Source organism: Aspergillus oryzae, chromosome 2, assembly GCF_000184455.2.
Source record: "Aspergillus oryzae RIB40 DNA, chromosome 2".
Taxonomy (NCBI): domain Eukaryota; kingdom Fungi; phylum Ascomycota; class Eurotiomycetes; order Eurotiales; family Aspergillaceae; genus Aspergillus; species Aspergillus oryzae.
Window position 1 is genome coordinate 742,460 of NC_036436.1, and position 15,368 is coordinate 757,827.

Genomic DNA, 15,368 nt, shown 5'->3' on the forward strand with positions numbered 1-15,368 from the left:
TAATTTATAATTTCTAGATAGAATATTAGTCTAGATATCTAAATCTAGTTAATATACTTTCGCGGTAGAAAGATTATAAAGATATCTATATATAAAGAAATATTAGACTATTATCTATATTTTAGAGAAAATTATAGATAGTATTAAATAATTAGAATAATATTAAAGTATCTTTAATAATTAAATTAAAAATTTTAATTATAAGTTTAAAAAATCTAGAACTCTTAGCTTTTAGAATAATAGTATAAAAAATTACTAAAAAAAAATTATTTATAAAATAATATTATATTTTTTTTAAGATATAATTCTATAAATTTAATAAAAAAATATTTTTATTAGTTAAATCTGCGGCAAACTACTATTTAATAAAGAAAAAAAAAGAATAGATATAAAAATAATATTATTAAAATAAGCGGCGATCTAATAAAGTAATAGTATATTAATAATAGATTACTATACTATAGAAAAACTATTTATATATTTTTATACTCTATATTTAAATAAAAGATTTTAAGAATATATTATAATAATCTATTTACGGGTTACTTTAATTAAGAGAAGACTTTTAAATTAATTAAAAAAAATTCTATTAAGATGGTCTATGTATAGATATTAAAAACTATATCTAGAATTATTCTATTTACTAAAAAATAAAGATTTTTGAAAAGCTATTATAGAGCAAACTGGTTTTTCTTACTATTTTAAAAAAATTATAGTAAGATCTAATAATAGACTTTATAATTGATCTACTATTATTAGGCTGAAAAAGCTATATATATAATATAATTCTTATAGTAATAGATTAATATATAAAGACTGTAAGATATCTATTTATAATTAAAACTATAATTATAAAAGAACTAGCTAATATATTTCTAGATAAAATTGTTTATAAAACTAGATTTTTAAAAAATCTAATTATTAATAGAGATTTATTTTTTACTAGTATATACTAGATATAATTTTATTAAAATCTTTATATAAAAGACTATTTAAATACTATTTTTTATCTATAGATAGATAGATAGACTAAATATTAGAATTAAATACTTAAAATATATTTATAGATATATATAAATTACTAATAAAGTAATTAAATAGATTAGTTATCTATTATAAAATTTATTTATAATAATATTAAAAATGTATTTATAAAATATTTATTTTTTATAGCTTAGTAAGATATAAAACTAATAATTCCCGGGCTTAAAATTATTAAATTAATAATATTAAATATATTAGTAGAACTACGGTTGAAAAATCTAATTAATATCTAGACTAAACTAAAAGAAAATCTAAAGAAAATAATAAAGTAATAGATAGAAAAATATAATAAATACTATAAGATTACGCAGCTATATATAGAATAAGAAATTCTATTATTAATAAAAAATATTAAATTATAGTAATTAAATAAAAAACTGGACTTAAAATATAATAATCTATTTATAATTATAAAGATTGTTAGAAAATAAGTATACTATTTATAACTACTAAAAATATATAATTATATTTATTCTATTTTTTATATATTACTATTAAAACTATACTATTAATATATAGAAATAGAGACTAGAGAAGCTTAATTAATTATTATTAATAATTAAAAGAAATAAAAAATAGAAGAAGTATTTATTTATTAAATATACTATTAAAAACTATAATATTTTATTAAATAAAAAAAATAGCTAAGTTATAAAAACTTGTAAAAATTAAAGAAAAATCTTAAAAATACTACTAAAATTATTATAGTTTATTAAAAAGCTAATAAAATATTAAAAATATTTTATTAATTATGGAAAAGAGTATAATCTTTTTTTTATAGAATTTTAATATATTTTTAAAAAATATAATAATATTACTTTTTTTTTATTTATAAGATTTTAAAATTTAATAAAAATATTTTAAGCTACTATATCTATATTGTTAATAAAAATATTTATATAAAAAAAGTAAAATAACTTTATTAAGTTAAAAAAAAAAAATAAAAAAATAGTTTAAAAATATAATATAGATTATCTACTAGCGGGCTCTAAATAAATAAATAAAAAATTAAATAAATAAATTACTATAAACTCTTCTAGTCTATTAAATTATTTTTAAAAAAAGGCTCTATATTATTAAGCTCCCGCTGAATATTTATTAAATAGAATAGATTATAATTTATATCCCGCAACGCTGCTAGATATAAATAGATCTTATTTAATTTACTAAAATAATTAGTAGTCTTTTTAATATATTTAATTAGATTATCTATAATTTTTATAGTCTCTTGACTTAGTAGTAAAATCTATAAATAAGTGATTTTAGTCCGCGCGGGTCCCGGTAATATAAGATATAGTTTTTTTAAATATATATACTATATATAGGACTATCTAATATTTTAAAATATATAAATTAAGAGTCTTTTAATACTAAAAAAAGTATTAATAAATAATAATTTAATATAGTATCTATAGAATATCTATAAATTATTAATATTATTTTATTATACTGTATTTGGATTTAGATTATCTATTTATTAAAAAGAAACTGGAAGATATTAAAAAAGATAATAGAAACCGCGGTAGTAGTGAAGGTAATCTCTAGAAGAATAAAAGAGAGTCTTTTTTAAAAGCTAAAAATAAAAGATTATTAAGATCTTTATAAAAAAGCCGGGATAATATATTCTAAATTATCTAAATTAATTAGAATATATTTCTGCTAGATTAAAGAATACTTATCTTTAAAAAAAAAGAATCTAATAAAGTAAAAAATAAAAAAAAAAGTATAAGCGGAAGTATAAAAAGCTAATAAATATATTAACTCTATTTTTTTATAAAAATATATTGATAGCTTTTTAAAAGATAAAAATATTTAAAAAAAAGTATTTATAAAGTTTTATAGAGCTAATTAAATTTACTTTATTTTTTAAAAGATTTTTATAACTCTATAAATAGTGTTCTTATATTTATCTATTTTTAAAATAATAAAAATATTGTTAATTTATAACTTTAGTAATATTTTTATAAAAAAAAAAGTTAAAATTTACTGCGCTGTCTATATTTTTAAAGTAATTTAAAAAAATAAATATAGCTATAAAAAATATTATAATTTATAGAAATAAAAAATTCTATAATATTATTTTAAAAGCGTTCTATTAATATTTTAACTATTTAAAACTATTATAAAATAATATATTAAATCTCTATAATTCTATTATTAAATATTTAAATAAAATATATTTTTATATTACGCGGTTTATTGAAGTAAGATGTTAAGTATCTTAAAATTTAAATACAAATTAGAATAGTTTATTTTTCTAAAGAGAGAATAGTTATAATAGTAAATTATCTTAGATAACTAGATTTTCTGTAGATAAGCCGCTAGTGAGTTATTAACTTATATAATATATAAATATATTTATATTAGAATCGCGTAGAGAATTCCGATCCTTAAGTAATTTATTCTATTATACTAGATAGAGAAACTATTATATAATCCTAAATAATCTTAAGCTTTTTAGTACTGTCTTTCTAAAGCCTATTGGCTGATTGCGCTCCGTAGGCCTACCGCCTATAGATAGTAGTACGCCGGCAGAGCGCTTACAATAATATTAAAATATTAATTAAAGCAATATCAGACCGCGTATAAAAAACAGCTTAAAAAGTAAAAGCGCTCTACTAAACAAATTACTTTTAAAAAAGATATATCAATATCTAAAGCCCAAATCCTTATTAAACGCCGAAATCAGGCAGATAAAGCCGTACAGGCAGATAGATCTCTACCTACTAAATCGGCTTCTAGGCGCGCTCTATCTAAATATTCTAACTATAGTATACAGGGTCATAAAATTACGCACTGCCTGTCAGAGGAATATCTACTAGTCAGGGTAGAGGACCTGTCAACTAGGTAAGGATACGTGGGCAAAGCACTAGGCAGTAGATACTAGAGACAGAAGACTGATTCTTGATTTCCTACTAATGACTACAGTACTAATTTATAGCCGAGGACCCCTAAGATTCTCTGTATACAATGATCAATCCTCCTAACGGGGCCACTGTACGTCATTAGAAAGGTGACGGATATAGACACCGAAGACGCCGTTCGGCCACCGGGATGTCCATGCACCTGGGACAGGGTATACTGTACAGTCACCTTGCATGATCGTTATCATTTCTGTGACACTGCCCGAATCGATAGAACTACTCATTTTTATATAGAAGTCTGAATTCATAGTGTTTTGATCATTTTAAATTTCTATATAGCGGTTGTGTGGCCGCTCGGTTGCGGTGGCCGCTCGCTTACCGATTACGTTAACTAGTAAATGACAATATCGAACCCGTGTGGATTCTGCAGATTAATCATCTTGTCTTATATTTTGGGGGGGGGGGGTAAAGCTGAAAGGTGTGGATCTTAGGGGTGAAACATTTACTTACTTATACCGTAGATGAGGGATTTTATGCCTAGATCAGTCTGGAAGTTTGGGTGAGTGACTGGGTACTAGATGGGGCTCTTTTGCGTGTTTAGTTTGGTTATGGGTAATGTTTGTGTTCAATATATATTTTGATTGTGGGTCAGGGCGGAGAGGTCAAATTTATACTTGTGTATGTTTAGCTACATTTTGTGCTTGTTTGCTTGTTTGGTTTGAATTGGAATGGTATATTGAAGAGTGACGTTTTGGGGTATAAGTATTGACAATCCCAGTTAGTGGATTAGTTAGGGGTAGATGTAGTTGATATAATCGAGTCAGAGGGACGGTAGACTGAGGAAGTAGAGGGAGGTTTTGATAGATATAGTGGATTGAGTTGATATATCTCTAGCATATTACTCTGAACGAATTCAGGAAATTTACTAAGCAGCTGGGTTGATGGGAATAGCATATTTAGTAGGAACGGTTGGGACCTTCGAACGTATGTGCAGTTATCGAGGGAGAATATGTTAGGTACCACTTCTGATATCACATTGGAGATTTATTTTGCGCTGGTGAAGAGGGATTAAGGCATTGAGGGTGGGACAGCCAGTTGAATGGTTTGGTGATATATATTAATCATGCGTTGTAGGAGCATAAAATGGTTGGGTGTATTTGGGGGAATTGATGACCAGATCTGAAGAAGCTATGCCCTTGAGAGTTGGTTTTGTTGGATAGACCGTTATCTGTCGACGGAGTCTGTTGGTCTGAATAACGGGTATCGCCGGAACAATCGATGGTATGCGGCCATGACTCGTGCAGGCTGTTTCTGTTTGGAATGTTTGGACTGCTCAAAACGGACAGAGTAGCATTCACTCATTGTTGTCCCGGCGGTAAGGGGGGACTTTTGTCAAACCAGCAGGTTCGGATTGATCGATAAAACAGACTGATCTTCCAAGGGGTAGAATGTATACTGTCGGACTCACCCTGTGGATATTACCATAGTAAGAGAATAGAATAGCCACAATTGTCTGTTGGCGAAATCGGGAGATCAGGAGACCAGGAGACCACACTGAACTAGACATGATCTACTTCAGCCGGGGCGGTATTAAAGGATTAGACAGTCGGGATAGGAGCTGTGCAGATCGAACTCATCTGATCAAGAGTTTCTCTAGAAGAATTGGATCTATCAACCGGCTCACCGCTGACCCTTTGTTGGTCGTCTCCAGGCTTCCTTTCACGTCCATTAGCCTTGATTCGTGTGTCGATATTAGTTTTAAACATGTTCCCGTCATGCTTGTATTCAAGCTTGCTATAATCCCCCTTTCATATCGCTACGCTGATGTTCAATGTCAAGCTACAGCTCGTATCAAACGCCACAATGAGTGGTATCACGATGTCGGCTGCCGCTAGAGAACCCAAAGGAAGAGCAGAATGAAAAACAAAGATTGATAAAGGTGAAACAAGATGGGATGAGTACCCATAGGCTGACCGTTGTTCTTGACTCCAGAACCCTGCGTGGAGGCGCCAGCGAAGTCCGATGGCGTTAAGGCCTTTCCCGTCTCGTTGTCCGCCCTCCACGCATGTCGGATGGGAGAAGGTCTATAATTAACAGTCAAAGGTTACACGGGCGGTTACGTTGTCATCTGTCGGGTCAGCAACGGCGGTATGCAACTTGGATGTATGTACATGTACATGTACATGTACTTACAGGCTATACCCATGTACAATGGTGCAGATGGTCTCTATCAGTCGTCCACGTGGAATGTTAACAATGCGATTGGGATAGAATTGGATGGGCATACTTTATCGTATAAAGTTCCCAATACGCTAAGTTAACGTCTCGGGAGACCGGCCACTTGACAGATCATGACAGATCAGCCAAGACCACGGTGATTGTTTAAATTACTCAATTCGCGAGGCTCGACTCGGCAACGGTACTTGGGACCCGTTAGGCTAGACAGCCCAAGGCGTTCTGGACTGCTCGAGACAGCGAGGACAAGGAAAAGCCGGTGAGACCGGGTGGACTGTGGTGGTATGGACAATGGGACAGGACGTAAGCACGAGTCGTCACTGGACAGTTCATATCCATGGGAAGATGGGCAGATGGGGCAAATCTCCGAGGAGGCAGCAAGATGAAACATTAGCGAGTGGCAGAATCGTAGAATTACCCCTGGTTAGGGTGGTCCGTTCATTTGCCCGTCCTCGTGGGTGGCGCATCGGATTGGTCAGGCGATGCAGTTTCACGGGTTTGACCATCTGAAACTCTGATTTGATTTTTTTTCAATCTTTTTCATATTATTTTGTATTGTACGGAGTAATTATTTCTTAAATTTCACGTCTTATACCGGTTCGTTTTCCTGTTCTCTCCAGTCGTGGTATGTTGGGTTTCATCCAGTCCATTGTATTTCTGAATGCCATTGACCACCGGACAATGGATCTATCGAGAGATCCGCCCTGCCCAGAAAATGAGAATTACACGATTTCCATGGCTTTGGGCTGAAGGTACGAATCAATCTTACGTTTGTCCACTTCTTTTTTTTTTCTTTTTTCTCTTCGTCTTCCATTTTCTGACTAGTGGGGGAGGCTGCTCCAAGGTTACAGGGGTCGAGTGCCTGCAATCTCCACCGTAATTTAGCCAATGGTGGATAGTGCCTGACCCGCTCGGCATGGTGATTGGCCAGACCGGGGTTAGAGTGTGCCAGGGGTACAGAAACACATCGTCTATCGTGCGTTACGGGGAAATTCACCGTCATCTCGTTTTAATATCTGCAGAGAATCTTATTAGATTAGACAGAAGCCATCACCAAATCATTTCATAATTGATAGGTAAATGTTACATCCTGTCCATGGCTGGGAGATTCTTTCAGGAGGTCGACAGGAATGTATTTCGTCGTGGATGATGGGTCGGGACACTATTCCAGATGATCTCCGGTATGTACGAATTGGACTTGGTGGTTGGGAGGATAATCAGGGGATAAAGAAAACCCCCGACTCTTTCCTCAATTTCTTGTCCACTAAAATCAAAAACTCTAATAATTCGTTACCGATCTTCAAAGAAATAAAGAAGAAAAAAAAAAAAAGGAAAAGGAAATAAAGACAACATCACCGGGGTCATTAATCACACGTCAAAAGGATGCTGGGTTGGATTCCTCAGACATATTTCTCAACTACGATCCCATCTAGAACTCTCCTTTAATCACCATCGCAAAAAGCCAAGCTCTCTCTCCAGCCCATTTAATTTGTGTTTAATTATCCCAGATCGCGCGGCCCCACTTGGAAAGAGCGACCACGCCCGTTGAGGGGCCTTCGACTCTCCTTTCCGTGATTAAGGTCCCCATCGACGGTTGTTTAGTCCGCTTCATCACAGCCGTCTCGCGCGCTACCACTATATTATCACTTCTTTCCTCCACATCCTTTGCCACCCTTCTCTTTTGTTCCCCATTGCTGGTCTCTCAACGCATTTCCAAATCTACCTCGCCTCTGGTACACTTTTTTCACTCTTTCAAAAAGTGTCTCCCAAGGCTGTCACTCTTTTGTCTATATTGACCTAGGCGGAAAAGCGTACATACTCCCAAACAACCTTCCTTTCCAAACCCCCTGACCCTTCAGTCCAATCGCAGTCGATCTGCCTGTTGTCGGACGTATTTTCTCCATTCATTTCATTTACTCGGTCGGATAGCTTCCCGGAGAAGTCGTTTTCTCGATCGAACGCAGTTGACCTGTGAAAACACCTCTCGCAAACCACCTACAAGACCAATCAATCGTCCCCAACCAAACATCATGCGGTCTTCCTTGCTGATGGGCGCTCTTTGCGCGGCCGGTGCCATGGCCAACCCTCTCGACAAGCGGGCCTACACTACAGACTGGACGGTCGTCACGGTGACCACTACCATCACCGCACCTGTGCCCCCTGCTGCTACCGCTTCCTCTTCCACCTACGTTCCCGTCCAGGAACCCGTCGCGAGTGTGGAGCCTGCACCGGCACCGGTTGAACAGAGCTCGTCCGCCGTCTTTGTTGAAGTCCCGGCTACTTCTTCCGCTCCTGCGCCTGCAGAGCCCACCGCCGAGGTGCAGCCAACAACCGCTGCTGCTGCGGCCGATCAAGGATCTGCCTGGACCTCTGCTTGGACCTCCGCGTGGACCTCGTCCTGGACCTCTTCTGCTGCCCAGCCCACCACTCTGGCTAGCACCACCTCCAGTGCCAGCGGCGCTACTGCCACGAATGCTTACCAGTCAACCGTCTTGTACAACCACAATGTTCACCGCAGCAACCACTCCGCCAGCTCTCTTGAGTGGGATGCCTCTTTGGAAGCTAGCGCCCAGACCCTCGCCGCCAGATGCGTCTACCAGCATGACACGTAAGAGTACCCCTGCTTTTTCTTAGGTGTTAAATGTACTAACAGTTTCTCTAGCACCATTAATGGCGGTGGGTATGGCCAGAACATTGGATATGGTGTCTCCTCGGAAAAGATTGGAGAGATGATCACCAACCTGATGTACAACAACGAGATGGGCTACTTCGAGGCCCTGTATGGCGAGGCTAACCCCAGCATGGACAACTTCGATGCTTGGGGCCACTTCTCCCAGATTGTGTGGAAGGGTACCACCCACGTTGGTTGCGCTACCGTGACCTGCAACAGTCTTGGTAACGTTGACTCGTCCGTCGCAGTCCCCTTCACTGTTTGCAACTACAGCCCGGCCGGTAAGTGATAGCCACCCTTGTATCCCGTCTGTGAACCCCAGCAATCCTGACAATAGTTTAGGAAACTATGCCGGCGAGTATGCCGACAATGTCCTTCGTCCCCTTGGACAGGCCATGTATGTCGTTTCTTAAATTTCGAGAGTTGTTTTCGCCTCGACTGTGACGGGAGATCTGTCTGTGCACGCAGCGGCAAAGATTCCGATCCAGGGTAGTGATTGAATCGATGGGGTCGGGTATGCGGAACCGCTCTATGGTCAGATTAGATGAACTTTGCCAAATCAATGGGTGCACAGATGCTCTCCTGTACCAGCCGTCCGCGAGATGTGAAACTTATGAAACTCACCAATGGAGATACGCCTGGCAATTGTCAGTTTCTTGCTTCTATTTGAATTTTCTCCCTGTCTCCTTCGGTTTTTCTGCGAGACCACATCACGTTTGTCTGCGCCCACTCGCCAAGCTCATGATCGTATCCGCCATCGGGAGTCTAACAGTCAAGTTGGTACTGAGGCGCAGGCCATGCGATGTGGTGGAATTTTTGATTTACCTTCTCTGTGAATATTGATTTTTGCCCCGTCATGGTACACCAATGGCAACATTTGAATCGTTCGATTCTTCATCTTTCTTCGCTTCTCCGTTTGTGCTTTCATGTATGCATATGAGCGTCTTGGTGGAGCATTTTTGATGACCAAAAACTAAATGATGAGACTTCCTACGAGTATGATTCCTGCGGATTGTAGACCGTACTTGTAGAACCCATTCGAATCGCCGATTGCGGCCATGGCACTGACAGATGTAGTGCAACCAATGAACGGTTGGGCTGAAGTAATCGAGCTCCACGTGACCGGCCCGTTGGAGATTAAGTTCCCCGCAACCAGAAGTATAGCTGCTGCACATTCGACCTCCCCAGCCAGCTCCTTTCGTCCGAAACGTCATCGGGCAGAGTATCCCCGTCTTAGTCGGGTTGCAAATCAGCAGCACGCCTCAGAGCCTATTTCCACTGTGACGCCAGTGGTGCAGCCTATCTAACCTTGGCCCTAGGGTGGCTGCTGAAGATTGCCACTCGAATTGGAATCTGGCGATACGACGTCAATTCGGACGGATCATTAATCTGACACTTTAGATCTACAAGCTCTTCACTTGCCAGTGATAGCCTACTGTCACCGTCGCAGAACTGTCATATGTGGCGTGTCAATTGGCTATACACGCAATTCTCGACATACACAATTCCGTTCCTAGTTTGTGAGACAAGACAGTAGCTCTTCTGTCGCTCCGCCTCTGGTCAAACCCCACTCGGGTCTTTTGTATGACGACAGACCCGGTTTAGGAAGATTACGGCGACCGTATCGGAGGCATTGGATCGAAGAAGAATATACCGAGTGCCTTCAACTGGTGATTAGTGTTAATTTCAACTTTGTGGTTTTTAGGCAATTGTTCGCTCGTCTGTGCGACTGCGACCCACTCGTTCTATATATCTCTTGGCGCATCGCGGAGCTACTATATCGACTAAGCTTCTTCATCCGTTCCTCCGATACCACCTTTGCCCCAAGCGAGCCGACGCTTGCGCCTGCGACAGCGGTCTACCGTACTTGATCCGGCTAGCAGAGCTTTGACTGTTCCTCTTGCCATTACTTTTTTGGTACCTTGTACGCGTCCCTTTCCCCGTCCATATTCCATAGGCCCTGGTTTCCCTTAGCCCGGCGCCCGAGCACATGCTCTCCCCGCGCCTGTCGTTCTTCCGCACAGCGGGGCTATAGAATGGGTGCTCTTATCCTGTATAGTCCTTATTTATATTATATTTCCCCCTCGCTCCTGTTCATACCCATAGTTTCTCTGAGACTAGTTACTGTTAAATTGCCTTTATCTTCGTCAAGACCTGCTGTTAGTTACTATCCCGTGATTGGGTTGGTCATGCGCTACTAGCCAGAATCCATGCCCTCATATTGCCTGCAAGATTGTCACTACTTCTATCGCACCGCTTTGCGCCTACTGTCCATTCCTACCTTCCTCGCTTGTCGCTACGCTTAGTTGATCAATTCTGGACTGAATACCACTTACTGACACGATGTCTTATTCGTCTGTCGCAGTTCGTCACTTCACGGCCCCAAAGCCACTATTGGACGCTATGGCCACCCCTCGCTCTCAGCCTACCATGGAGACTAAGATCAAGCCTACTTCCGTGGACGGCGTGAACGGCCAAGGCGTCGCGTCAGAACAGCCGAAGAAGAAAGGGTCCACGTTCGCTAACCAAGACTCTCTCCCGAAACTTCCTATCCCGGATTTAGAGAGCACATGCAAGAAATACATTGAGGCCCTGTCTGCATTACAAACGCCGAGGGAACAGGAAGAAACAAAGGCCTCTGTACAAGATTTTCTCAAGTCGGACGGCCCTATTCTTCAAGAGAAGTTAAAGAACTATGCGTCTTCGAAGACCAGCTATATTGAGCAATTTTGTAAGTGTATCCGGGAAGGGAGCGAGGGTGTTACATTGCTAAATCGGATGAGAACTAATATTGCCACTCAGGGTATGATTCTTACCTGAACTACGACAGCCGTAAGAATTGCCCTGTACAGAAACTATCTGGGTTCCAGCATACTGACTCTAACAGCGGTCGTTTTGAATCTCAACCCATTCTTCTTGCTGGAGGATGACCCCACACCTGCCAGGAATCACCAGGTTACTAGAGCAGCATCGCTTGTTGTATCGGCCCTCAGCTTTGTCCGAGCGGTGAGGAGGGAAGAACTCGAGCCCGACACCGTTAGAGGGACGCCACTATGCATGTATCAATATTCTCGACTATTCGGAACAGCACGTCTGCCCACCGAAAATGGATGCGTTATCAGTCAGGACCCCCACGCCAAGCACATTGTTGTCATGTGCCGGGGCCAGTTCTACTGGTTTGATGTCCTCGACGAGAACAATGATCTGATTATGACTGAGAAGGACATTGCCCTTAACCTGCAGGTGATCATTGGGGATGCGGAACAGACCCCAATCCAGGATGCTGCCAAGGGAGCTTTGGGTGTCCTCAGTACGGAAAACCGCAAAGTGTGGTCTGGGCTACGGGATATCTTAACGAAGGACGAAGGCTCAAACAACGCAGAATGTCTGAACATTGTTGATACAGCGCTCTTTGTTCTCTGTCTAGATTATACTGAGCCGAGCAATACGTCTGATCTCTGTGCCAATATGCTATGCGGTACAAGTGAAGTGGTGAAAGGTGTGCAGGTCGGAACTTGTACCAATCGGTGGTATGACAAGCTCCAGATCATTGTGTGCCAGAACGGCAGCGCCGGTATCAACTTTGAGCATACCGGTGTGGACGGCCATACGGTGCTGCGTTTTGCCAGTGACGTCTACACAGATACGATACTTCGCTTCGCAAAAACTATCAATGGACAAGCGCCCACTCTGTGGGCAAGCAACAGCCCCGATCCGGCCAAGCGTGATCCCCGAAGCTTTGGCAATGTCAGCACGACGCCCCGCAAGCTAGAGTGGGACATGCTTCCTGAACTGAGTATTGCCCTGCGGTTCGCCGAATCCCATCTCGCCGACCTTCTCAAGCAGCACGAGTTCCGCGTGCTTGAATTCGAAGGGTTTGGTAAGAATTTCATCACGTCGATGGGGTTCTCGCCAGATGCGTTCGTGCAGATGGCATTTCAAGCTGCGTACTACGGGCTGTATGGCCGTCTGGAGAACACCTACGAGCCAGCGATGACCAAATTCTTCTTGCACGGTCGGACGGAGGCGATACGGACGGTCACCAACGAATGCGCCAATTTTGTACAGACATTCTGGGGAGAGAATCCAGCAGAGCAGAAGGTAGAGGCTTTGAAGAAGGCGACCGAAAAACACACCGCTACTACAAAAGAGTGCTCCAAGGGACAGGGACAGGATCGACATCTCTATGCATTATATTGCCTCTGGCAGCGGTCGTTTGAGGAAGGCTCTTCCTCCTCCGGCAATAGTGTTGTAAGCAGTTCCAACGGCTATTCTAGCCCTGTTGAGAATGGCTCTACCATTGACTCACCCAAGTCTCCGTTGTCGGATGACGGCGTTTCCTCCACGACCAGCTATGGCTTGCGTGCGATTCGCCCAGCGCCACCCACGCCAGCACTCTTCAGTGACCCCGGTTGGGACAAGATCAACAATACTATACTGTCAACCTCAAACTGCGGAAATCCATGTCTGCGGCATTTTGGCTTCGGTCCAACGTCTGCGGATGGCTTCGGAATTGGCTATATCATCAAAGATGACTCGATCTCGTTCTGCGCCTCGTCCAAGCACCGTCAGACCGCTCGATTTTTGTACACACTCGAATCGTATTTGTTTGAAATCCGAAAGCTGCTACGCGCCACCAACCGTACGACGGCCAGTCCGCGAACCAGTCGGGCTCGGGAAATGGAGATCATCGCCGAGCGGCTCCAAGGGGATCACCGTCGGGGCCGGCTCGTCCGGGGAGATCCTGGGGCAGTGCGCCGGGGTGCCGATACGCCAACGACCGACAGCGGAGAAATAGAAGACGACGGCATGGGTGGATGTAAGTTCCTGACTCAATCAATATTTAACAGATACTAACAGTATATCAGACGGGTTCTTCGATGCCGGAATGCTATTGCATGCACTCAAAGGCTTGAATACAGACCGAGAGCGTAACGGAGAGAAACCCGAACGACGTCGGTTTGTTGGCAAGAAACTACGTCTAAATGAGTACTGATTCTTTCTGCCTTGGGAGTTTTGGCTATGTATTGTTGAGAATCTACGATATGCACATTTAGAGCGAGATACCAATGCGATTACTTGTTCTTCAAAACTAGTCCTCGTAGTTTTGTTTGATGCTAATCATGTGATGAAGTAGCTGTTGTATGTTCAGAATCATATCATGCTCTGAGTCATTTCTCGTAGTTCAATGCACTGTCAGGAATGCACTGTGAGAGAAAACTTTCTGCGAGGTAATATTATTAATCATAAAGAATGAGCCAACCAGAATTTGGCCTGCCGCATACCGAAAACGTCGAGGAACATGGAGTTCCATCCGCTGTGTTCACGCCACCGATTTTCTGCCCAACGGACAATGGTCGGAAACGACCATCGCAGTGTTCAATTGAAATCGTCGTAGATTCGTGGACTTACATAACAGCATCTTCGTAATTACCAGAAAGCAGTCTTGCTTTTATTTTTCTTTTTCCACTTTTTGTTTGCGGTACCTTAACGTGGTGTCTTGCTTTGTATCCACCCAGCGATATGTGCAGTCATGGCTTCAATCTAGGAGATAGCGTATAGCATGCAAGGCAAGTCCAGATAATGATCAATATATGTAGGTAAAGAATACATAACACTTTTGGTGTTGTTGTTTTTGTAGTCATGATCTTGTAAAAGGCGTCTATTCCACATATATATATTACAACATTGATATTGTCTTAGCCCTTGGATAAACATTCCACGTCTGCCACGAATATGCATGTGCAAGTCATACACTAGAGATATATGCATATATGTACTTGTAATATGTCTTGGTCAATATGGGGTATTGAATAGACAATCGAAAATATAACGGGCATTTCGTGAGTTGTTCTGTTGATCTCCGCAGGCTTAGTGGCTTATTGGTGAGTGAATTGATGCGTTGTACATGATACGTCTTTTTTCCCTTTTATACTTTAATATTTTTTTTCCTTTTCTTTCCCCCTTGGGTTAGATGCGGCTACTGCAACTGCAAGTCACTGTACATACTGTATGTATGGAGTACAGCGAGTATTACTTGTCACTGTAAGTCAATGGTTATGAGTTGTTTCTGAGATGGCCTCAGGCACAGGTCCGGTGATGGTATCAGATTTTGTATCAAGTAGATTATCTAGTTTGGATGCTGTGGGAGAATGTACTCCCGGAATAATAATTTCTTCTATGCACGCGTCTCGCTATCAGGCCACTCATTTGTTTATTTTCAATGAGGTACTCCATCGTCTTCCTATCGATGCAGCCAATCTTGCCAAAAAAAGAAAAAGACCAGAAAGAAAAAAAAAAAAAAAAAGCCAGCCGCTTTTACCACCGGCTAATTAACCTCTCTCCAATCAAAGAATCAGTCGGTGAGATCATATCCTCCACCAACCGATCAGACCCCCCTTGACGAACTGATTTAGTCGCCTTCTAATGCGTTTCTAACTGTCTCATCGATGTATCTAGCGGTAAGTTTCCCTTGCCGGTCCGCCGGTATCCGAGTTTCCAAATTCGAAACGTTACTGATTGATGGTTGAGTCGATAGATATCATTTGTGAATG

General features: G+C 40.3%; 2 protein-coding genes across 2 annotated transcripts; both read left to right on the top strand.

Annotated features, from left to right (window-relative positions):
- Positions 1-7,292: 7,292 nt before the first annotated feature.
- On the top strand, positions 7,293-9,227 carry AO090001000294 (CAP domain-containing protein; the record flags this gene model as incomplete). Its single annotated transcript, XM_023234485.1, has 4 exons — positions 7,293-7,324; positions 8,662-8,751; positions 8,806-9,095; positions 9,157-9,227. The coding sequence occupies 4 exons, from the start codon at positions 7,293-7,295 to the stop codon at positions 9,225-9,227; spliced, it is 483 nt and encodes a 160-aa protein (XP_023089605.1).
- A 1,990-nt stretch (positions 9,228-11,217) lies between these two features.
- Positions 11,218-13,810, top strand: AO090001000295 (choline/carnitine O-acyltransferase; the record flags this gene model as incomplete). The annotated part of the gene is made up of 4 exons (XM_001818782.3): positions 11,218-11,545; positions 11,617-11,646; positions 11,702-13,633; positions 13,683-13,810. 4 exons carry the CDS (start codon positions 11,218-11,220, stop codon positions 13,808-13,810), a joined length of 2,418 nt encoding a protein of 805 aa, XP_001818834.3.
- Between the last annotated feature and the right edge of the window lie 1,558 nt (positions 13,811-15,368).